Below are 18,859 nucleotides of genomic sequence, written 5' to 3'. Positions count from 1 at the left end.
TATATATATCTCATGTTAACCACTGAGATGCACTGGATTTCCAGATAGCAAGCGTTGCCTGAGCATAAGAGGTTGTAAAATTTTGTCACTGAAATTGAGGCAGATATGTTACTTTTTATATCACTCCAGTAGAGCTTTGGACTGCTTTTAGCTGGACTGAGAACCATCACCTCATATACTGTATATAACACAGTATACAGTCTATGATATGGAAGGTATGTGGTATTATGTAACAAAAACAATGCCTTAATGGCTTTTATTCTGTCGGCCGGCACTATATGGGTAACTTGCAGTACAGTAGAATCAGAATCAGAATCAACTTTATTGCCAACTATATAAACAGATTACATACCAGGAATCTTACCAGGTGATTTTGTGCTTAGCAAATGCAGAAAAATATATAGACATACACTAAATTTAAAAGATGTACACCAAATTTAGGAATTACCACAATATAAGAAGAATTTAAAAGTTATGCATATTTTATTTTATATTCTATATTTATATGTGCAGGTGATTCCGTTAAGGTAACACACCATGATCAGGATTTCCTGATATACTATCCTATTGCTATTATGGCCGAATGTAAATAGGAACTTAGAAAATCATTGTTTATTTAGGACAACGAAAAACATTTTAGCAACTTATTGACAATTTAAATAGAAAAATCTAAAAGAACAAAATTAAAAAATTACACATATACACAACGAGGTAGTACTAAGGTAGGTGCGGGTTATTGCACTTTAGGTTCTTCGGGTGTGCGACTATTGCACTTTGGTTTTTAGAAAGGGAGGGGAGTAAGGTTTGTGCATTTTACTGCCTGAGATAAGAACATAGACTCTATACATTTATATTTTTTACAGTCTATAGGGAAGAAATTGTTTCTAAATATGTTGGTTCTGGTTCTGATTGATCTGAATCTTTTCCCAGCAGAAAATATACTTAAATGTGCATTGATCCTGTTTTAATTAGTCGTGTGTGTACAAACTATTTTTTTGTGGTTCTTCAAAATGCAAAACTGGTGCCTTTAATTTGAAGGGCGGAAGTGGAGCGTGTTGAATTAAAAAAAAAACGGTCGGATATGTAAGGAGTGTTATGAAGCCAGTCTCCTGGTCTTGTGAAGAGTTGCTCCTGAACGACAGCTAAGTAGAAATGAATGGGTTTCTACAAGAAAGAGAGGGCTGATCCATTTCCAACCGCATACGTGTCAGAGGAAGCCAAAAGTAAATACTGTACAACTTTTATTTAACGTCCGAACCAGCCGTACAGGTCCTAGCCTAGCCGTAGCTAACGCTACATGGCTAACGCCCTAGCCTACTTTGTTATCATAGCGTGCTAACTTTAGCTGACCAAGTTTATCAGTTCGTTGGCATGCGTTTACGGTTTCGGTGACAGCGACTGTGTGCATCTGACAGAATAGTTGGAGTTAATGTCAGGACTGTTGAGATAATATCAGCCGTATTTACAATTGTTAACCAACACGACTCACTTTTGTGAGCAGGGCACGGTTCTCCTAGCCTCACCTGCTAAGCTAACTGACCGAAAAACAACTCAATCGGGACACTAAACGAGTGTCCATTTAATTGTAGGTTTATTTCAATGTCTACCCATCAGTGGTGACATTCAATCTGAGTTATGGGATATATATAAGATGAGTTGAAGCATCTATTAATATCTAAAAAGCGCGAATAGATCATGGCTTTAACGTTAGGACCGTGATAGTAGCTATGTATAACAGCCTGTCATAACATGACCAATTTACTAGCCATGGTTTATTCGAGCTTAGCACCAGTGTCTCTTATTTATTCCTCTCTGTTTCTCGCCACAAGACAGTTTGTCATTGTAACACATTCTTTTAGTCGTTACTACAGTATACTTTCATCATGATATCCAATAGCTATTATTCAATTATAGTGATAACTCAAATAGTTTATTTATAGGTAAAGTAGGAATATGTAAGGTTATTTATAGAGACGTGCATTTGGTTAGAGACAGGCATGTTCTCAGCTGACACGTCATAATTAAATGAGACACTAAAATACTAACCATAGAGTATCTTATATATTGCCAAAACAAAATATGTTGATGACAAATTGTTCATTATAACAACAACAACAATAATGAAGGATATCTGGAAGAAGACACACGTGTCAACAGCAGCCAGTCATTATACTGTAAATGATTCATGGACAAATGTGGTGCATACTTTAGGCTATACAGTATGTGAAAAGACTAGCTCAATTCTTGTTTTATTTTTCAGGCATGTACAACTTAATCTGGTACATTAAATGATATTTTCTGTGCACATCACAGTGTGCAAACCTTTCAGTCACTAATGAGTATGAAGCTTCAGAATTACTTGAAGTGTGTATTTTTTCCAATGAACAGGAAAGTATTTTGCAGTTGTTGGGTTAATTGTTAAGTTAAGCTACTTAAGTTTACAGGTCTGATTTTAGACTTTACTGCAGCACCTCAGTAGAACTCTACAGATTACCCTATGCCTTACCGTTCTTGTTTGGTAGGTGAGAATTCTCAATTTCATAATGATTTATACCTTATTTTTTTGTTATTATGTCAGATCATGTCAGCAATCAAGATCGCCCTGCAGCAGAGCCAGAAGAAGGGGAGAAGGAAAACCTCTGAAGCAATGTCTGTAGAGGTCTCGCCAGATTCCAAGTGTCCCATCTGTTTGGACGTATTTAACAACATTTCTTACCTGGACCTCTGCTTACACAAGTTCTGTTTCCGCTGTATACAAGAGTGGTCAAAGAACAAAGCAGAGTGTCCTCTGTGCAAACAGCCATTTAATTCAATCTACCACAGTATAAAATCAGAGCAAGACTTTAAGAAGTATGACCTCCAGCCAGTGGATAATGGCTCTTTTGGGACTTTTGGAGGGGTCCGGTTTAGATACCGCACAACTCTTACAGGAGTCCATCGACAGATGCGAGGAAGGACTTCTCCACCTCCAGACAATGGAGTAATGTTTGAAGCTTCAGCAAACCCTCCTCAACAGCCGCAGGACCGTTACATCCGGCGGATGATGACAAGGTTGGCAGCCAAAAGGAGAGCTGCGAGTGAAGGCAGGATAGTGAACAATGTCAGAGAGCAGGAAATGGTGAACTTCAGGAGGGAACTGTACCGTGCGGGGGTGAGGGTTCGGAGTGTCCGGGATGGTGGTCGCTCTCGAGACACCTCAGCTGAGTTCTTCCGAAGAAATCCAGCCTGCCTACATCGGCTGATCCCCTGGCTAAAAAGAGAACTTGTTGTGCTTTATGGGGCCCATGGCTCTTTGGTCAACATAGTTCAACACATCATCATGTCACGCATTACACGTTATGATATGGAAGATGGAGCTATTCGGGAAGAGCTCAGGCCGTTCCTTCAGGGGCGCACAGAGCACTTTCTACATGAGTTTATCAGCTTTGCAAAGGCCCCTTTCAATATGGAGGCCTATGACCAGCATGCTGTCTATGACTGCCCAGACGCTTCCTCAAATGAAGACAGCAGCTCCAATTCGTCTGTAATAGCTATCTCAGAGGATGAGGAACACTCAATAGAGTTGGACCCCCCAGGAGACTCCACGTCTACTCTGAGCCACTCTATGTGGGATGATGAGACGCCTGGGCCATCGTATTCTACAACAGCAGAGCAGAGCAGGGCAGAGTGTCTGTCCGTCCTCGACTCAGACTCAGACAGCAGTTTAGAGGAGGCGACACATGAGTTTGGGGCTTCCCTACAACAGCTGAGTCCTCATAACCGAACAGATGTGGCTCAGGGTGAAGTAAACAATGACGAGGGTCTGTCTTGTGACAGTGATGACTGTGTCATTGTAAGTTTTATTAAGCCAAAAGCAGAGAGGACTCCTGAGCTGGTCCAGCTCTCCTCTGACTCTGATGAGTCTGCCACTGAAGATATTAAAGCAGTGCCTCTTCTACCTCAACACATCCGCTTCTCCAGTCTAAGTCCTATAGCTTCACCGAGCAGTGATCCAAGCGGTGCTGGACAGTCAGAAAATGTAGAAACAGACCGCTATCCTCAGTTGGATTCAAAAGAAAGCTGTAGCAGTCGTAAGACATCCAGTAAGTCTGACAGAAGATTTGACAGTAATGATAGATCTAGAAAGAGGCACTCGTCAAAGGACCGAGACCACAGGAGAAAGAGGAGGTCAATAAGTGCAGAGCGCAGGCACTCTAGCAGGAGCCCAGCAGTGACCTCCCACAACAGTGTCAGCACTTTATCCAGAGAAAGAGGTGGTTACTGCAGTGGAAGGGACAAATCAAAATGTGACAGTAATTACAAAAGAGGGAACAGTGATCGCAGTTATCAATCATATAGGCATTACAGCCAAGAGAGAAATGATAGCGGGAAGCATTACACAGAGAAGCGGGACTACCATTACAGTATTCGCAAATACTCTCATCGGCATTCACGCTCCAGGAGCCCCAGCAGGGACTCACGTAGACGGGACAGGAGGCATTCGCGTTCTAGGACTTATTCCAGCAGTCGCTCGCCTTCAACCAAAAGGAAATCTCACAATAACAAGCCTGGCGGAAAGAGGAAATACAAAACAAGACATTTGGAGGAAGCATCCAAAAATGCACTTTCCAACTCAAATGCTGAAGGTGACTCCCCCATGTCATCTTCAACAAAACCCAAGAAAAAGATCAGAGAGAAACATCGGAAAAAATCCAAGGACAGGTCAAGAAAGGCAAGCAGAAGCCTCAGTGTGGAGCTCGTCAATGAGGAGAACTCTCACGAACGGAGCAAGCGGCACCATAAGAAAAAGAAGAAACACAAGAAGAAAAGTAAAAGGCACAAGAGTAATGAACGCACAGAGAAGCACTCACCCACTGTCATTACCATTAATAGTGACAGTGATTCTTTTTGCTAATGATAGTGTCACCCAGCTCAGCAGCACTGACAAGGACAGCCCTAATCGACAGTACCACAGACAACCAAGTTTACCCCACCACTACAGACTCTTTTAGATTAAATATAAAGAAGTTAAGATTAAGGAAATGGTGAATATGTGTATCTCTTCTATGACGCTGGCTTACATAGATGGACAGAGATATCATTTGAACTGAAGAGTGGCCATCATGGGATGAATGACTTTTAGACCATTAGGGTCTAGTTTCTTGACTGTGTTAAGCAACTCCTAAAACAATGTTATTTTACATGCAAAGTGCCACTATGAACAGAATAGAATTATATTGGGAGTGGCTTATCTTTTTAAAGCTTCAATTCTAATTCAGGAAATTAATTTTCTTTCATGGATGTGTTTGGTTTCCAAGGTGCTCTCAGGGATAATATTGATTTCAGTGAGTTTTTTTAAAAACTAATTGTTTATCGGTTGATTTCAGTTTTTGTTTTGTTTTTCTGGTCACAATAAGTCAGCTATAGATTTCGGATTGGGTTCTTTTGTATTGAGTTTTATTTGAAATAAATTGTAATGAGCAAATGTTTGTGCTGTTGGTTTTCTGTTTAGTTCATCTAGTAGGAGATAAGTATGTATGTCGATTCGATTCTTAGTAATATCTGGGCCATACAACTTTCTATTTGTGACTTCAGCTAAACTGAGGCCCTTTATTCGACTACTTCATTATGTGTTTCTTCACAGATGAAATTATGTAGCGAAACCGTTACAGAACAGGCAGTGCAAATATATTTATAGAATTACCATGATAAATAGGTGTTGGTGTCTCCACTATGCAAACAAATAACGTAAACTGACATTTTTTCAAACCCCTGGGTTGGTTTAACCCCTAGGTTGCTTTACAAATAGAACAAATGATTGAGTGAACTATAGCCAAGTCAAGAAGATTATGTACTGTATAGTGTGTTTTGGGAGTAACCAGTTTACTTCACAGACCTTTGGCTCTGTTTCACATATACATCAACAGATTTGCAAACTTTTAATTTCTTTTTCTTTTTTTTATTAAATTTTAAAAATGTTAAATACACACTGATAATAATGTATCTTTATTTTGGGCTGACATTGTGTGAAGGGAACACTGGTGAACCATCTGTATGTGAGTGAAAAGACATTTAATGTTTTCCTCAAATTCACAAGAAATGAAAGAAGATGCTGAATTTGGAGCGAACCTCTTTAAAGCCAGGAAACACATTATTCTTACAGTCAAATGAATGTCTGCTTTAGTAGTGTGTGTGTGTGTATGCGTGTGAGAGAAAGACTTGCAGTATTTATTGTTATGGGTACATAGTACTTGTAATTTCTTTAAAAAACTCTGTTTTCCAAATTGTCTACACATTGTCAGGTGATGTTCACATTAAAGGACTATACCACGGTTTTTACATATATTTTTGCATGTCTATTACTACAAATCACATACAATATACGTACTTCACAGGGCTGCAGACCATTTCAAAAACATGTTCTTGTGATTGGACTTTTAATGTGGTAGGTCAAATCAGGTAACATTTCAACTTGATTGAGACAGCTAATGAGGACAGAGTTATGAAAGTATTATAGAGGTCTGGTAAATAATGCTGGACATGCAAATTTAGCTGAGAAGTAATCCCTTTATTATCTGGTTACAGAATTACAAACAACGTTTCAAGCATTGGTTTGATTTATTCGATTTAAATATATCATTTCAAACATGTAAAGATCATACAGATATAATAATATTACACAAGTAGAAAGCATATGTGCGAAATGGAGTGGGAAGAAGTATACACTTAAATAATCCCACCCTTTCTCCATAAGCCATTATAAATTAGTTAGCAGCTTCCTCCGTATTACATTTATTCCATTTTTTTTGTTTCTTCATATTATTTTTTTTCTACTTCGAACTCAAAACTTTTCACATCAAAAAAAGAAAATGCAAAAGCATCAATGTGACATTAGTTTTGTATTCAAATGAATGTAAATCAACTTGCTGCAAGGTAAACAGAAAGGTAAATACATTGTTTGCTTTGTAAAACGGTCAGAAGCTACATAGATTATATAAGTAGCGTAAAGCCTTCAGGCAATTTATCTGATCTAAAGTGTTGTTTTATTGCCATGCCTTTATTTTGAAGGCAAACAAATTAAACAGGAAGAGACGTGCCTGATGTCCGCTGTGCTAACGGATGTTGTAAACGGTTTGGGCTATAAAGAGTCTTCCTCACTCAACTTTCTCCACAATTCTTCACTTTTACAGTCAAAGGATACTGTCGTCATGGCTTCCACTGCTACAATTAAGGTAATTTTACCTGAAATGCAATGTCCCGTTGAATGTCTTAGCTAATTTAACTGAACTGTGCGTGGTTTGAAGGGAGGGAAATCAATGAGCATCAGCATGCTAGGTGACGTAATTTCATGCTAGATGCTGCCGCTGTCAAAAAATCTGGAAGTGCGGGGAAATGTCTTTATGTAGCTGTTAGCATCATACTGTATTAGCAAAGATGTGTATAGTCTGCAGTCTAGTAATCGGACATAACTATAGCTAAATAACACATGCTAACATCTGCATGCTAACTGCCATGTAGGGCTGTTAAAACTAGCTGTCAGTGATGGATTGTAACTAAGTACTGTACATTATAAACTGTACGTTACCTTAAGTATTTTCTATTTATGCTACTTTGTACTTTAACACCACTAACATTTCAATATTAATGATTAAATAATTGTTCCACCTCGACCAGCACAACAATAAAATGCTGCTTTTATATTAATGCATGAGTACATTTACTTAAATACTGTACTACAGTCCAATTTTTGATGAACTTTTACTTTACTTGAGTAATTCCTTTTAAAATTAATTCATACTTCTTTTAAAATTAGTCCCACCTTTATCAGCTGCAACATTATGATTACTGATACTTTTGTAATTTTACTAAGTACCATTTTAAATACAGGACTTTTACTTGTAACAGAATATTTCAGTGTGGTATTATTATTTTTACTTAAATAAAAACTCTGAGTACTTCTTCCACCAGTTTTATAGAGCCCTATCAGTCACAGGGACAATTTTTCTGTATTGAGTTGTACTATTACCTTTAATTCCTTAGGTACATTTTCCTAATTTACCTTGCGTACTTTAACTTAAGTGACATTTTTATTGTAGGACATTTACTTGTTACAGAGTATTTTTAGAGTGCGGATCTGACTACTAACTCCACCACTTAACTTTTATTAAAGTATCAATACCACACTTTACATAACTACAGTATCAACAAAATATGCTGTAGAAAAACTACTTTATGTTGTAATATTGTAGTATAATTAGCATTAATGCATTGATTATGTGTTGTAGCTGGTTTGAGTTGGAACAAATTAACAATTTAACAGACTGTTAATAGTTTAAGCTATGAGGATGCTTCATATTAGAATCTGATCATATGTTATGCAATATAGTAATCTGCAAATTACCAGTAACTGAAGCTAGACTAGTATTACAGTACCTGGGTAAATATACCCTCAAGCAATGTCGTTAAATGACTGTAAACAGTACTATATATGTGTACAGACACAGACAGTTTTCTCCCTCAGGGTGAACTAACAGCATCTTGTCTTTACGTTTGTCAGCTCGTAATGAGTTTGTGACTGATTTTGAATTTAGTACATATCATTTTAAACAGCACATATATATTGTGGGTCATGCCCATGCTCTAATTCCCTATACTGTACATGAAACATGAAAAGTGTAGTTTGTGATTTTGTCAGATATTAATTCTGATGAGTTGTGTGTTGATTACTTTCCCATTTGTGTTTAGATTGGAATAATTGGTGGTTCAGGCCTTGACGATCCAGATATCCTGGAGGGAAGGACTGAGCGTTATGTTGACACACCGTATGGAAAGGTTAGTTGTGTCTTGTGGTCTGAAGATGTTTCTTGTCAAATAGAGTAGTGTCAACAATAAGCTCTACTGGCCTCTTTGCTCATTTTACTTCTAAATAATTAATTTCATAAGTATTTTTAAATAAATAATTGGATTATTTATCTCCTTTGAATAGCCATCCGATGCTCTGATACTAGGGAAGATAAAAAACGTGGAATGTGTGCTCCTTGCAAGGTAAGAAAGTCTTTTTAACTTTTCTTTGAAATGAGAATTATGAAAAATAGCATCTATGAGCACCTTCTAGTGGATATTTATTTATACTGCATCTCCTCGTGTTTCACTCCATTTAACAGTGAGGTGTATGATTACATTTCAATCATTTATTCTCATGTTACAGACATTGACTAAACATCAATAAGCATGAAGGAACTGTGTATATTAAATGCTGCTTTTCCCCATTCTTTAGGCATGGGAGGCAACACACTATAATGCCGTCCAATGTGAACTACCAGGCCAACATCTGGGCACTGAGAGAAGAGGGCTGCACACATCTGTTGGTTACCACAGCCTGTGGCTCACTCCGGGAGGAGATTCAGCCCGGAGACATTGTCCTCATAGATCAGTTCATTGACAGGTGAGTGGGATGTGAACACAACAGCAGATTATGGTTCAGATATTTGTTTCTTCTTACCATCTACTCTCAGAGCATTTGAATTGTATTCTTTTAAATATTCATATATATTTTAATTTGTTGTCCCCTCTTTTAGAAAGTAAAAAAGTAAGATTAGCCAAGTAATTGTATGTCGACTTTTGTTGCCGTCTATTATAAGACGGATCATGTGTTGGAACAAAAAGCCGGTCATCATAGTGAGAGGAAATGGCTACATGAAAACCACAAATGTAATACCAGTGCTTTTACATGTAGCACACAGATAGGTTTTTTTTAACTTTTTTTTTTAGGGTTTCAAATTGGAAGCGTCAGTTTATTTGGACTGACTGCAATGTGGAAAAATTAAATTTTTTAATTTAATTTAATTTGTCACACTTGCCAATCGCAAACGATAAGCTAAATAAACTAAGGTTACACAATACCAGAATTTCAAACTATAATAGTATTTAAAAAAAAACCACAATACTCTATAGCTCAAAAAGAAAAAAAAAAGGCCCTGGCACACAAAATAGGATAATTTTGTGCTGGTACAAAAAAACGTTCTGAACATGTACCAACACAGATCTGCTTTTTTAACAGTAGCTTCTTTATTTCGATAATATCAAGTGCGTAAATCGTATCGCTTTGAAGCATGTTGTATTGATGCTTTGCTACTTTTGACAACCTAAAAAAGAAACCCGTTAATGCAGACCACTTAATGTCCAAATGTTTAAAGGAGCGTTTCACCTCTTTAAGACTTTCTGATTACACTTCTACATGTATAAAAAAATATTGATATTGTCTTATAACCGCATTATTCTTTTTTTTAACACCGCTAATAAAATACAACATTCATGTCATATCATGTATGACATTGCACATCCTGAAGTGTGTCACTGTTTTTCTTAAGTGGATTGGAAATTTCTAGGATGCAACACTGTATGCAGCCGTATGAAGTGGCTACGTTGATTTATGAACAAACCCCATAAATTAAGGTTGTGTTTACAGTCTTAATGTGCTCCTTTTAAATAGTTTGACCTTCTCTCAAACGTTGGCAGTAGTCTTTCGATGACTGTACAGGAGGTGTGTTCCACAACAATTCTTCCCTCACAGCTCACTGACAGAATTCATGTTACTTGTGTGACAAGCAATTATTTGTTTACTATCCTGATCAGTGGGTTGAATTGTTAACCTTTCGTTGGACTTCAGTGTCGTAGTGTTCACAGGGTTTCACTAAGAATTAAAAGTGTCACTGTGACATTCCTCCAATGGAAACTGTTGACACCAACATGATATTTAACTGAGATATTTTTTCGTAAACAGTCAGGCCTCCTTCCTGTAGGGCTCATGTTTCATTTTGCTGTATGACTTTCTCGGCGTTGTGAGAATTTTGGCTGCCAGTTCTCATCCGTTCAATTTACTTAGCTATACCCATGATCATGTTTTTAGTGGCTATCACTGAGAGCTATTTTCACATGAAGACATACTTTTCTTCTCTCATGTTATGTTATTTAAAATTGATTTAATTTCTGCTATAAGAGTGACATTAATTGACAGTGATTGTATGGTTTTGATACTGGTATTTTAATTGTTAACCACAAATGAACTAGGTTAAGAGCTGTAATAAATACACATTTATTTATCTTGTCCAAGACTTCAGTTGAAACAAAACCTTCTAATAAGCTTGTAGTTCTGGTTTTCCATCGATAGAAATCCACACTTCGTCATCCTTAGAGTCAAACATAGTTGGTGGCAAACCTGAGAATATCTTTCTGCTTCACTGACATGGGAAAGCATACCATCACAGCAGTGTCTGACCTCCAGGCATGTACAGTATAGTATATACTTTATGTGTAGCATGACCCTGTGGGAGTGTGAGAGTCTCTGTTCGCTGGTTGTACAAATTCCATTAAATAACTTGATATGTGCAGTGAGTGGTGCTGTTTCAGGAGTATAGCTTATTTGTTGCCAGTGATTAAACTGGCTTTCACAGTGATGTCAGTGTGTTCCCCTGCACACTTGCGTACAACTGCATCACGTTGCCTGTGGCTTTGTGTGCCTGTGTTAGTGAATAGCTCCACCAGCAGCATCAAGCACAGACCAGATCTACTTATCAGAAATGAGGAAGTTGCTTGTTGGGACTTGTTCAGACTTGTCCTGCAGCATGTGACAGCATGTTTGTGAAGGCTCCACTTTTTTGATTCCACAATTGTTATGTAATCTCTGCTTACTTGTTTTCTATGGCTACTCCAAACCAAACATTTGGTTGCTATAAGCATTAGTGTCTCACATGAACCTAAAATGCTAAAATGGATGTTTCCAAATCCTCAATCATCAATCTTGTTATGATTTTCAATTATCTGTTTTTGAATCTTATTTTACACACAGATTAACAGATTGACACAGATTCAGTCCAACATGGATGCATGGATTATGTATCCAATGATGTGCCTTTTGAAAAACTGAAGTAGGTTTTTAAAGAAAAATCTTTTATAAATTTTAATCAATGATAGTCTGGCTCACCGGATGCCGCCTGTTGGGATGCAGCCTGCCATTGGCTACCTATTTCAGACGGCATTCCCCTCCCCTTCCACTATCTCTGCTTTAATTTTGCAAGGGCACCGTTGCTGCATCCGGGGTTTAGGGTCGTCCAAGACAAAAGTAGTTTGTTTAAACAAATACAGACAAGCCTGAAAGGTTTTCCCCCTACGCAGCATGATAAGGGGTGTCGACAGACTTTTCTCCAGTGCTGACAGCGTTGTAGAGATAGGTCATTGGTAATAAAATCTGAATAGTGCTGTGATTTTCCCAAAGTTTTAGATCTCATCAACTGACAAGCTGTACTTCACACCTGATGTAATGAAAGTGCAGTATATGTGATTCGTTGTCCACAGCTTTGCATTTTAGGAATAATTTCAATATTTGATAATTAAAGGCTGATTTAGCCATTCTTTGCAACAGGGATCCTTAAATGGCATTGTTAATGAAATGCCAGGCCCAGATAACTTGATTTCTATAGCATAAACAGGCATTGTACTGTGTTCTCATAGTTTATCCCACACACTACTGTTATTGATTTTCAGCAGGGTGGAGCTGCAGCTGCCTCAGTCTATTTAAGCAATGACTGTAGTCTTCCAGTGCCAGAGTTATGAGTAAGAGATAGGGTTGGGCATCAACATAAAAGATTACTCTTGACGGAGACGATCATATTTTAGATGTCTGAAATATTTGTGGTTTGACCAAGTCATCCCTGGGAAAATTGAAGAAACCCTAAGTTATACTATGAATCAGCAGTGCTTAGAAGAGACAGAGGTGTTTTTATTACCCCATTACATCATGATCTATATAACCGAGCACTCAAATAGAATTCAGTGCTTAGAAAAAAACAAGCTGAGGGGATACCAGGAGACACAAAATCCCCCAAAATGTTCTTAGGTTACTGGGCCAAGTGAGTCAGTCTCTTTTATGCCCCCGATCCGGCTCCATAAAGTACCGAAGGCAGACTGGCGCTGTGACTGGTGGAACCCCACTGACTCAGCAGAGTTGGAAACTGGACGACCATTGTTGGCGTTGTGCAGGAGACTAGGCTGCTGCTGTTCTCTGTTAATGCTTTTCTAGTCCTGGAGAGCTGTGAAAGGACTGTTCATAGCACGCTGAAATCTTTATAATGATGGAAACTATTCAACTACACTGATAAATTTGTAGTTCATCACTAAAATTGTGGTTGCTGCTGTTATAACAGTTGTTCAGATTATGATTGGGACAGAAATAACTTTACTTTGCTGCTTGGTTCTTGATGCCATTAGTGTTCACGTTGACCATGTTTCTTACAATTTAGTACTTTGGTCTGTCCTTTTTTTCTGTCTTTTTAGTTGGTTTTTGCAACTTTCATTTAATTATTTTTTTAATATTTTTTTATCTGGCATAATTAAAGGTATACATTAAAAAAAATTGAACTCTATTTATTTCCACATTAGCATATATGTTCATATTTTCACAATTGCACCTAACAACTACACCTGTAATTTGCCTGGGTTGCATTAATATAACATTTGGTAATTTCTCTTCTTTTTGCCAGGACCACCAAGAGAGCTCAGACTCTGTATGATGGGCAGCCCACCAGTCCTCCAGGAGTGAGTCACATCCCCATGGCTGAGCCTTTCTGCAACAGAACCAGAGAGGTGAGTTCTCAAATACACGTAGATCTTCCCATTTCTTACATGTTGCATCCTGTACTCCCTGAGCGTTGTTTTCCAAAATTATTCTAAAATGAAACTTTTGTTAAACTTTCCAATATGGATGGGAATTGATAAGCTTCTATTGATACCAATGTCGGTATTGATTCTGCTTCTCTGTCTGATTCTTTATTGATTCTATTATTAATATTATTATTATTATTTCCTAAAATGTCTTACTGATATAATTTCTGTCTGACAGAAAACCTGCTGGCACCAATGGAAGAAATTTATTCCAATTTGTCACTGGTTCTCAATTCCCATCCCTACTTTCCAGTTTTTCTTTTTCTTGAAATTTTCAATTACCCCCTCCCCCTTTTTTAAGCGCATAATTTTGTGTCATTGGGAATAATTGTTTGAGAAATGGTATGTGATCAGTCGTATGGTTTTTTTTAATTTTTAACTTAAGGTAATTCTGTCTTTAGAGCAAGCCAAATGTAAAAGCATAAAACTAGTGCTGGATGGTATGGCTTACCATTTATATCACTGTTTTTGTTTTAATGTTCTCATAGCTTTGCATGACTAAGCCTCATTATAGTTTTATAGTGGCTTATTCTACTGTCAGGAGTACATAGAATATATAAACATGCTGTTTGGAGGTGTAATTTTGTGAATGTACAATCATTAGTGTTGTAATGTCTTTGTTGTGTCATGTTATTTTGGCCTGGTAAAGAGAGTTAGCAGTTGTGGGTTATTATTATACAGATTTGGTTAATGCCATAATGTTTCTAATTATTTAGAAATGATTGGTAGAAAGCCATTTCTTTACTTTAAGTACCAACAAGGATATTGCGGTTGTCTTACAGTTTCTTTAAATTTCCTGTCTGTTTATATTAAAAACAATAGGTCACAAAAATGGTAGGTCCACAAAAAGATCGTGTTGTTGTGTTGAGGGGCAGCCTTGTCTTTTTAAAATAAATATCTGCAGATCAGATACCAAACAGCAGAGCAGACGGCGTTTTATGCCTTCAACACTACAGTTTAGAGAATGAGATGAAAACCTATTCAAACCATATCCACAGTTCCCATCTTCTCCCTTCGGCTTTTTGGAGACGGTTAATAACTCTCTACCCTGGTGCAGGTTCTGGTGGAGGTGGCACGAAGCCTTGGGGTCAAGTGCCATGTGCGAGGGACCATGCTGAGTATCGAGGGCCCTCGCTTTTCCTCGCGGGCTGAGAGCCTGATGTTCCGTCAGTGGGGTGCTGACGTCATCAATATGACCACTGTGCCAGAGGTGGTCCTCGCCAAGGAGGCCGGCTTGTGCTATGCCAGTATTGCCATGGCAACAGACTACGACTGTTGGAAGGAGCATGAGGAGGCGGTGAGTGGCAGACTGGAGGTTCTTACAGACGTTTTTATTGTTTTGATGTCTCTTCTGTCTTTGTTTGTGCCTTATGTGAGTTAGTATCGTCAAAGTGGCATGCACAGTTGGTCCACCTTCCTATTGCGTTTCTTTTTCTGAACAAAGGCACCGACTTGGGTCAAAAATTGCAGTAGCAAGAAAAATGTACGCAATGTCTGATGTTCCAACAAAGTTGAGGCTGTTATTTAGTAGTTAAGGGTTCTTTTTAACCTGTTAATATCAGAGATTGTTTTCTCTGGTGCACCTTTAGTACTATACTGGAAGCCTTTACTTTACACTGGTGACTGTCTTTTCAGCCACCTGAAGGCAAGTGTCTGTTACATCTGCAGCCTCTAACTAGACCACACAGCAGAACGGCTGAATACATTTTGTACAGCCAGCATCAGAATGTTTGACGTGTTGGTTACTGACCCATAGAAAACAGTTCACACAGCTCCATAAAAATTATGAACCACTTCAAACTTGTTGTTCTGCTTATAACTCCTTCAGGACCGTTTCTCTATCAGTTTCTCTGTCCAAACCACTGTGGTAACAGTTTCAAGCATGAGCAACATGATGTGATGGAGATTGTTCGGGATATACAAAACTTTAAAACTAATTTCTGTCCCAAGCCCCATACAACAATGAGTTTCCTCTGAGGAAACTCTCTACAGGCTTCTAAAACTGTCAGTGCATTATTAAGGGAAAGCTCTGTGATTAAGATGAGTGAAAGAAGTGAATGTGATTGGCCAACTTTACCATGGTTTTGTTTTGTTTGTATTTTTTTTTTTGCATTTAGTTTAACAACACTGGCAAACTTTTGGATTAAGTGCTATGAGCTGGGTACCAGCCGGCTAATAATATAAGCTGAATATAACACTTTATTATTCATCTTCTGTGTATGCCATCATAACTTCCAAAACCGTGTGGTTTTATTGAAAGTATAAAATCAAAGTTATGAGCAGAAGTGTTAAAAAAAAAGAACAAGTAGATCGCTGAAATGTTACATTACTCAGAAAAAATAGGATGATGGGTATTAAACCAAAGTTTTTGCCATCTGTCTTCCGTGAGTAGACTAGAGTATTTGTGGCTTCTTTTGGCTTCCGAGTGACCTTCTCTCTGTCACACACTCTGGATAATGCTGCTGATATAGTGCGTGTGGGCGAGTTTTGGCTTATTTGTCAATGATCCAGCCAAACTCAAAACTCCACTTCCGAGTTCCTGCAGCTGACCTCTTTCCCCTCCTGTTGCAGAGCGTTCACCACATCCTTCCGCCCCCCTCCCGCTCCACTCCCTCCCAGCCTCATACTACCTCCTGGCCTCCCCCTCAATACCCCCCCCCCCCCCCCCCCCCAGTCAGCTTGCCTGCCAGCCTCCGGTGGAAGCCCTGCCAGAGGAGGTTGAGTCACACTGACTCATCAGCTTCACTGTCTTCATCTTCATCCTGGCAAACACCACAAAAACATGAACCCAGTCCATGAATGTGACATGAAGACAAAGCACTCAAGCGAGGGGTTAATTACGGTTACAGTAGACAACACGAGCACAGGACGGATATAAGGTTGCAACCTACTGTACTGTAGACTGTACGTCTGGCTGTGTGATGTTGTATTCTCACAGAATTTTATGTGGACATACATCGATATTTTATCTTGACCGTGTGACAGAGGCCTGTTTGCACACCATCGTCTTAATGTGTTGAGTCAGGTAAATAATGCGATGATTGCTGGTGTCAAAAACATTGCAGGGGAAATGGCTCAAGTATCAAATTCATCATCCATACCCATTAATGAGTCAACGGAGTGAAGGCACAGTTGGCTGCCAGAAAAACGATATGCTGGGCTCAAACCTTGACATCCTTGCAGTAAAATGTGATCTTTTTTAAATTAAAATATAAAGCAATATTCCCAAAATGTATTTATAAAAAACTCAAAGTGTTCGAGTTACTTCTCATGTGTGAAGAATAATAGTGTAATACATATCATTTTGCTTTAAACATTGATTCTTCTTTTTTTTCCTGGATGTATTTTAGGTCGTTTTTATTGTTTACATATATTGATCATCCGGCCCTGATTTAAGCATTGTTGATTTTACAGCAGTGCCATTAAGATATTCACATAAATATATTTATAATCTGCTTCTTTGCTCAAAATTTGATGACCTTTAAAATCCTCATGGCATAAATGTCAATTGAGATTAGATACCATTCAATTTTATTCAGAGGGCAAACAAAAACGTAAGGATACATGTCAGCGTGCATTTTTGGGGAAATGCAAACTGACTTGACACTTACAGGAAGTGATATATGCGTTCTATATAAGTGATTCTTATCTCACGTCGGCTGTATTTCTTCCGTTGTCCTCCTGTAGGTCTGTGTTGACAATGTGCTGAAGACGATGAAGGAGAACGCCAACAAAGCCAGCAGTATCCTGCTCACTGCAATACCTCAGATTAGTCAGATGGACTGGGCACAGACAATGAAGACCTTGAAAGTAAGTTGTCAACTTTATGATGATTCATTTCCATTTACTAAGTCTTTGGAGAGGTTGTGAAATAGGGTCCGTTTGCCTTTTTAGCTGGCAATCTCGAACTGAGATCTCATTTATACTCACTGGTACACCTCATCACCTGTTTCAAAATAATAATAAAACCATCTGGAGCAATACCACTCTCCAAAAAAACATCACCTGTTGATGAATCATCAAGATGATTATTACCACAAGGTCCATGTGCCATAATCGAGCAATGATCCCTCTGTCTGCAAGGCTGACTTGGACAAGTGCATTGTGCTTTGGCGCACCTTTTTTAACGTAAATACAAAATAAAACAAATCTATGTAAATGTCTGTAAATCTGTATTTGAAAACACCATGACTGTAATGCATATTACAGTCTAAACTCAGTATGTGGTAATAAAGATATTAAATGTGTAATTAACAGTGCACATCTTTGATGCACGTATCATATTCATTTCTCTTAAGAAAACCACACCACTAACAATATTTTTATACTGGGTTCATTCTTTGCATCCATTTGCAACAATACTTTTTTAACATGCTTGAAGTACTGTGAGGTTGCAGGAAGGTAAGTAGTGACATTTCTATTCAAATGTAGATTTGTTTGTTGAAAATGCTTACGATTTAGAAAAAGTATAGCATAACTGCCTAAAATGTAATGTATTTGATTATTGGTAATGATTATGGGCACATCTGCTTTATTCTTTTTAATATGTTTTTCTCTTCAACTTTCTAAGGAAATTAACTTTTGGTCTAAGACTACCCTGAAATAAATGCTAGACAACTTTCACATGATCTAAATGTCTGTTGCTGTACTGTATACGTATCTGTGAGTCATACATGGGGGAACGAAAACTAAACGTTTTATTCCTTTTTGTTACAGTCGATGGCACAATCTTCAGTAATGTTACCAAAACACTGAGCGTGCAGAAAACGGTGAAGTAAAAAACAAGGATCCCAGACACCACCCGCACCGCCACCGTCACGGACAACAGACTCAACTCTGCCTGTGAATTTGTCATCAGTGAATCACAAGAAAGTGCCTCACATAAATCATGCATGTGCTGTCTTCAGCTGGAGTTTGTGTCTTTTTTTCTCCACTCAAAATACACATAAAACCCCCACTTCATACCCAAACACAGGTCACTGTTTTTTCTCTGGAACACTCATCAGTATCGTCACTTTTATGTCTGTCCCACCACATGTTTAGGTACTGAACATCTCAAAAGATCAACAAAGATTTTAAGTCTTCTAAAGATATACAAGATATTATTTTTGTCGATTTATATTTTTTGTGGTCTGTAAACATTTGAAATGTATATATTTGC

At 38.1% G+C, this 18,859-nt stretch overlaps 1 protein-coding gene across 1 annotated transcript; it reads left to right on the top strand.

The window, feature by feature from the left end:
* Nucleotides 1–1,083: 1,083 nt before the first annotated feature.
* LOC310963902 (uncharacterized protein) lies at nt 1,084–18,859 on the top strand. The gene is given in 11 exon segments (XM_083936859.1): nt 1,084–1,223; nt 2,579–4,885; nt 4,887–4,962; nt 7,048–7,211; nt 8,725–8,811; nt 8,966–9,024; nt 9,257–9,424; nt 13,518–13,620; nt 14,756–14,995; nt 17,386–17,508; nt 18,415–18,859. Coding segments are annotated over 10 exon segments (3,363 nt in total). The 5' UTR covers nt 1,084–1,223; nt 2,579–2,581; the 3' UTR covers nt 18,454–18,859.

This window comes from Echiichthys vipera, assembly GCF_963691815.1.
Source record: "Echiichthys vipera genome assembly, chromosome: 2".
In the NCBI taxonomy this organism is placed as follows: Eukaryota; Metazoa; Chordata; class Actinopteri; order Perciformes; family Trachinidae; genus Echiichthys; species Echiichthys vipera.
Note: the sequence above shows the minus strand (reverse complement) of the source record. Positions and strands in the feature narration are given on the sequence as shown.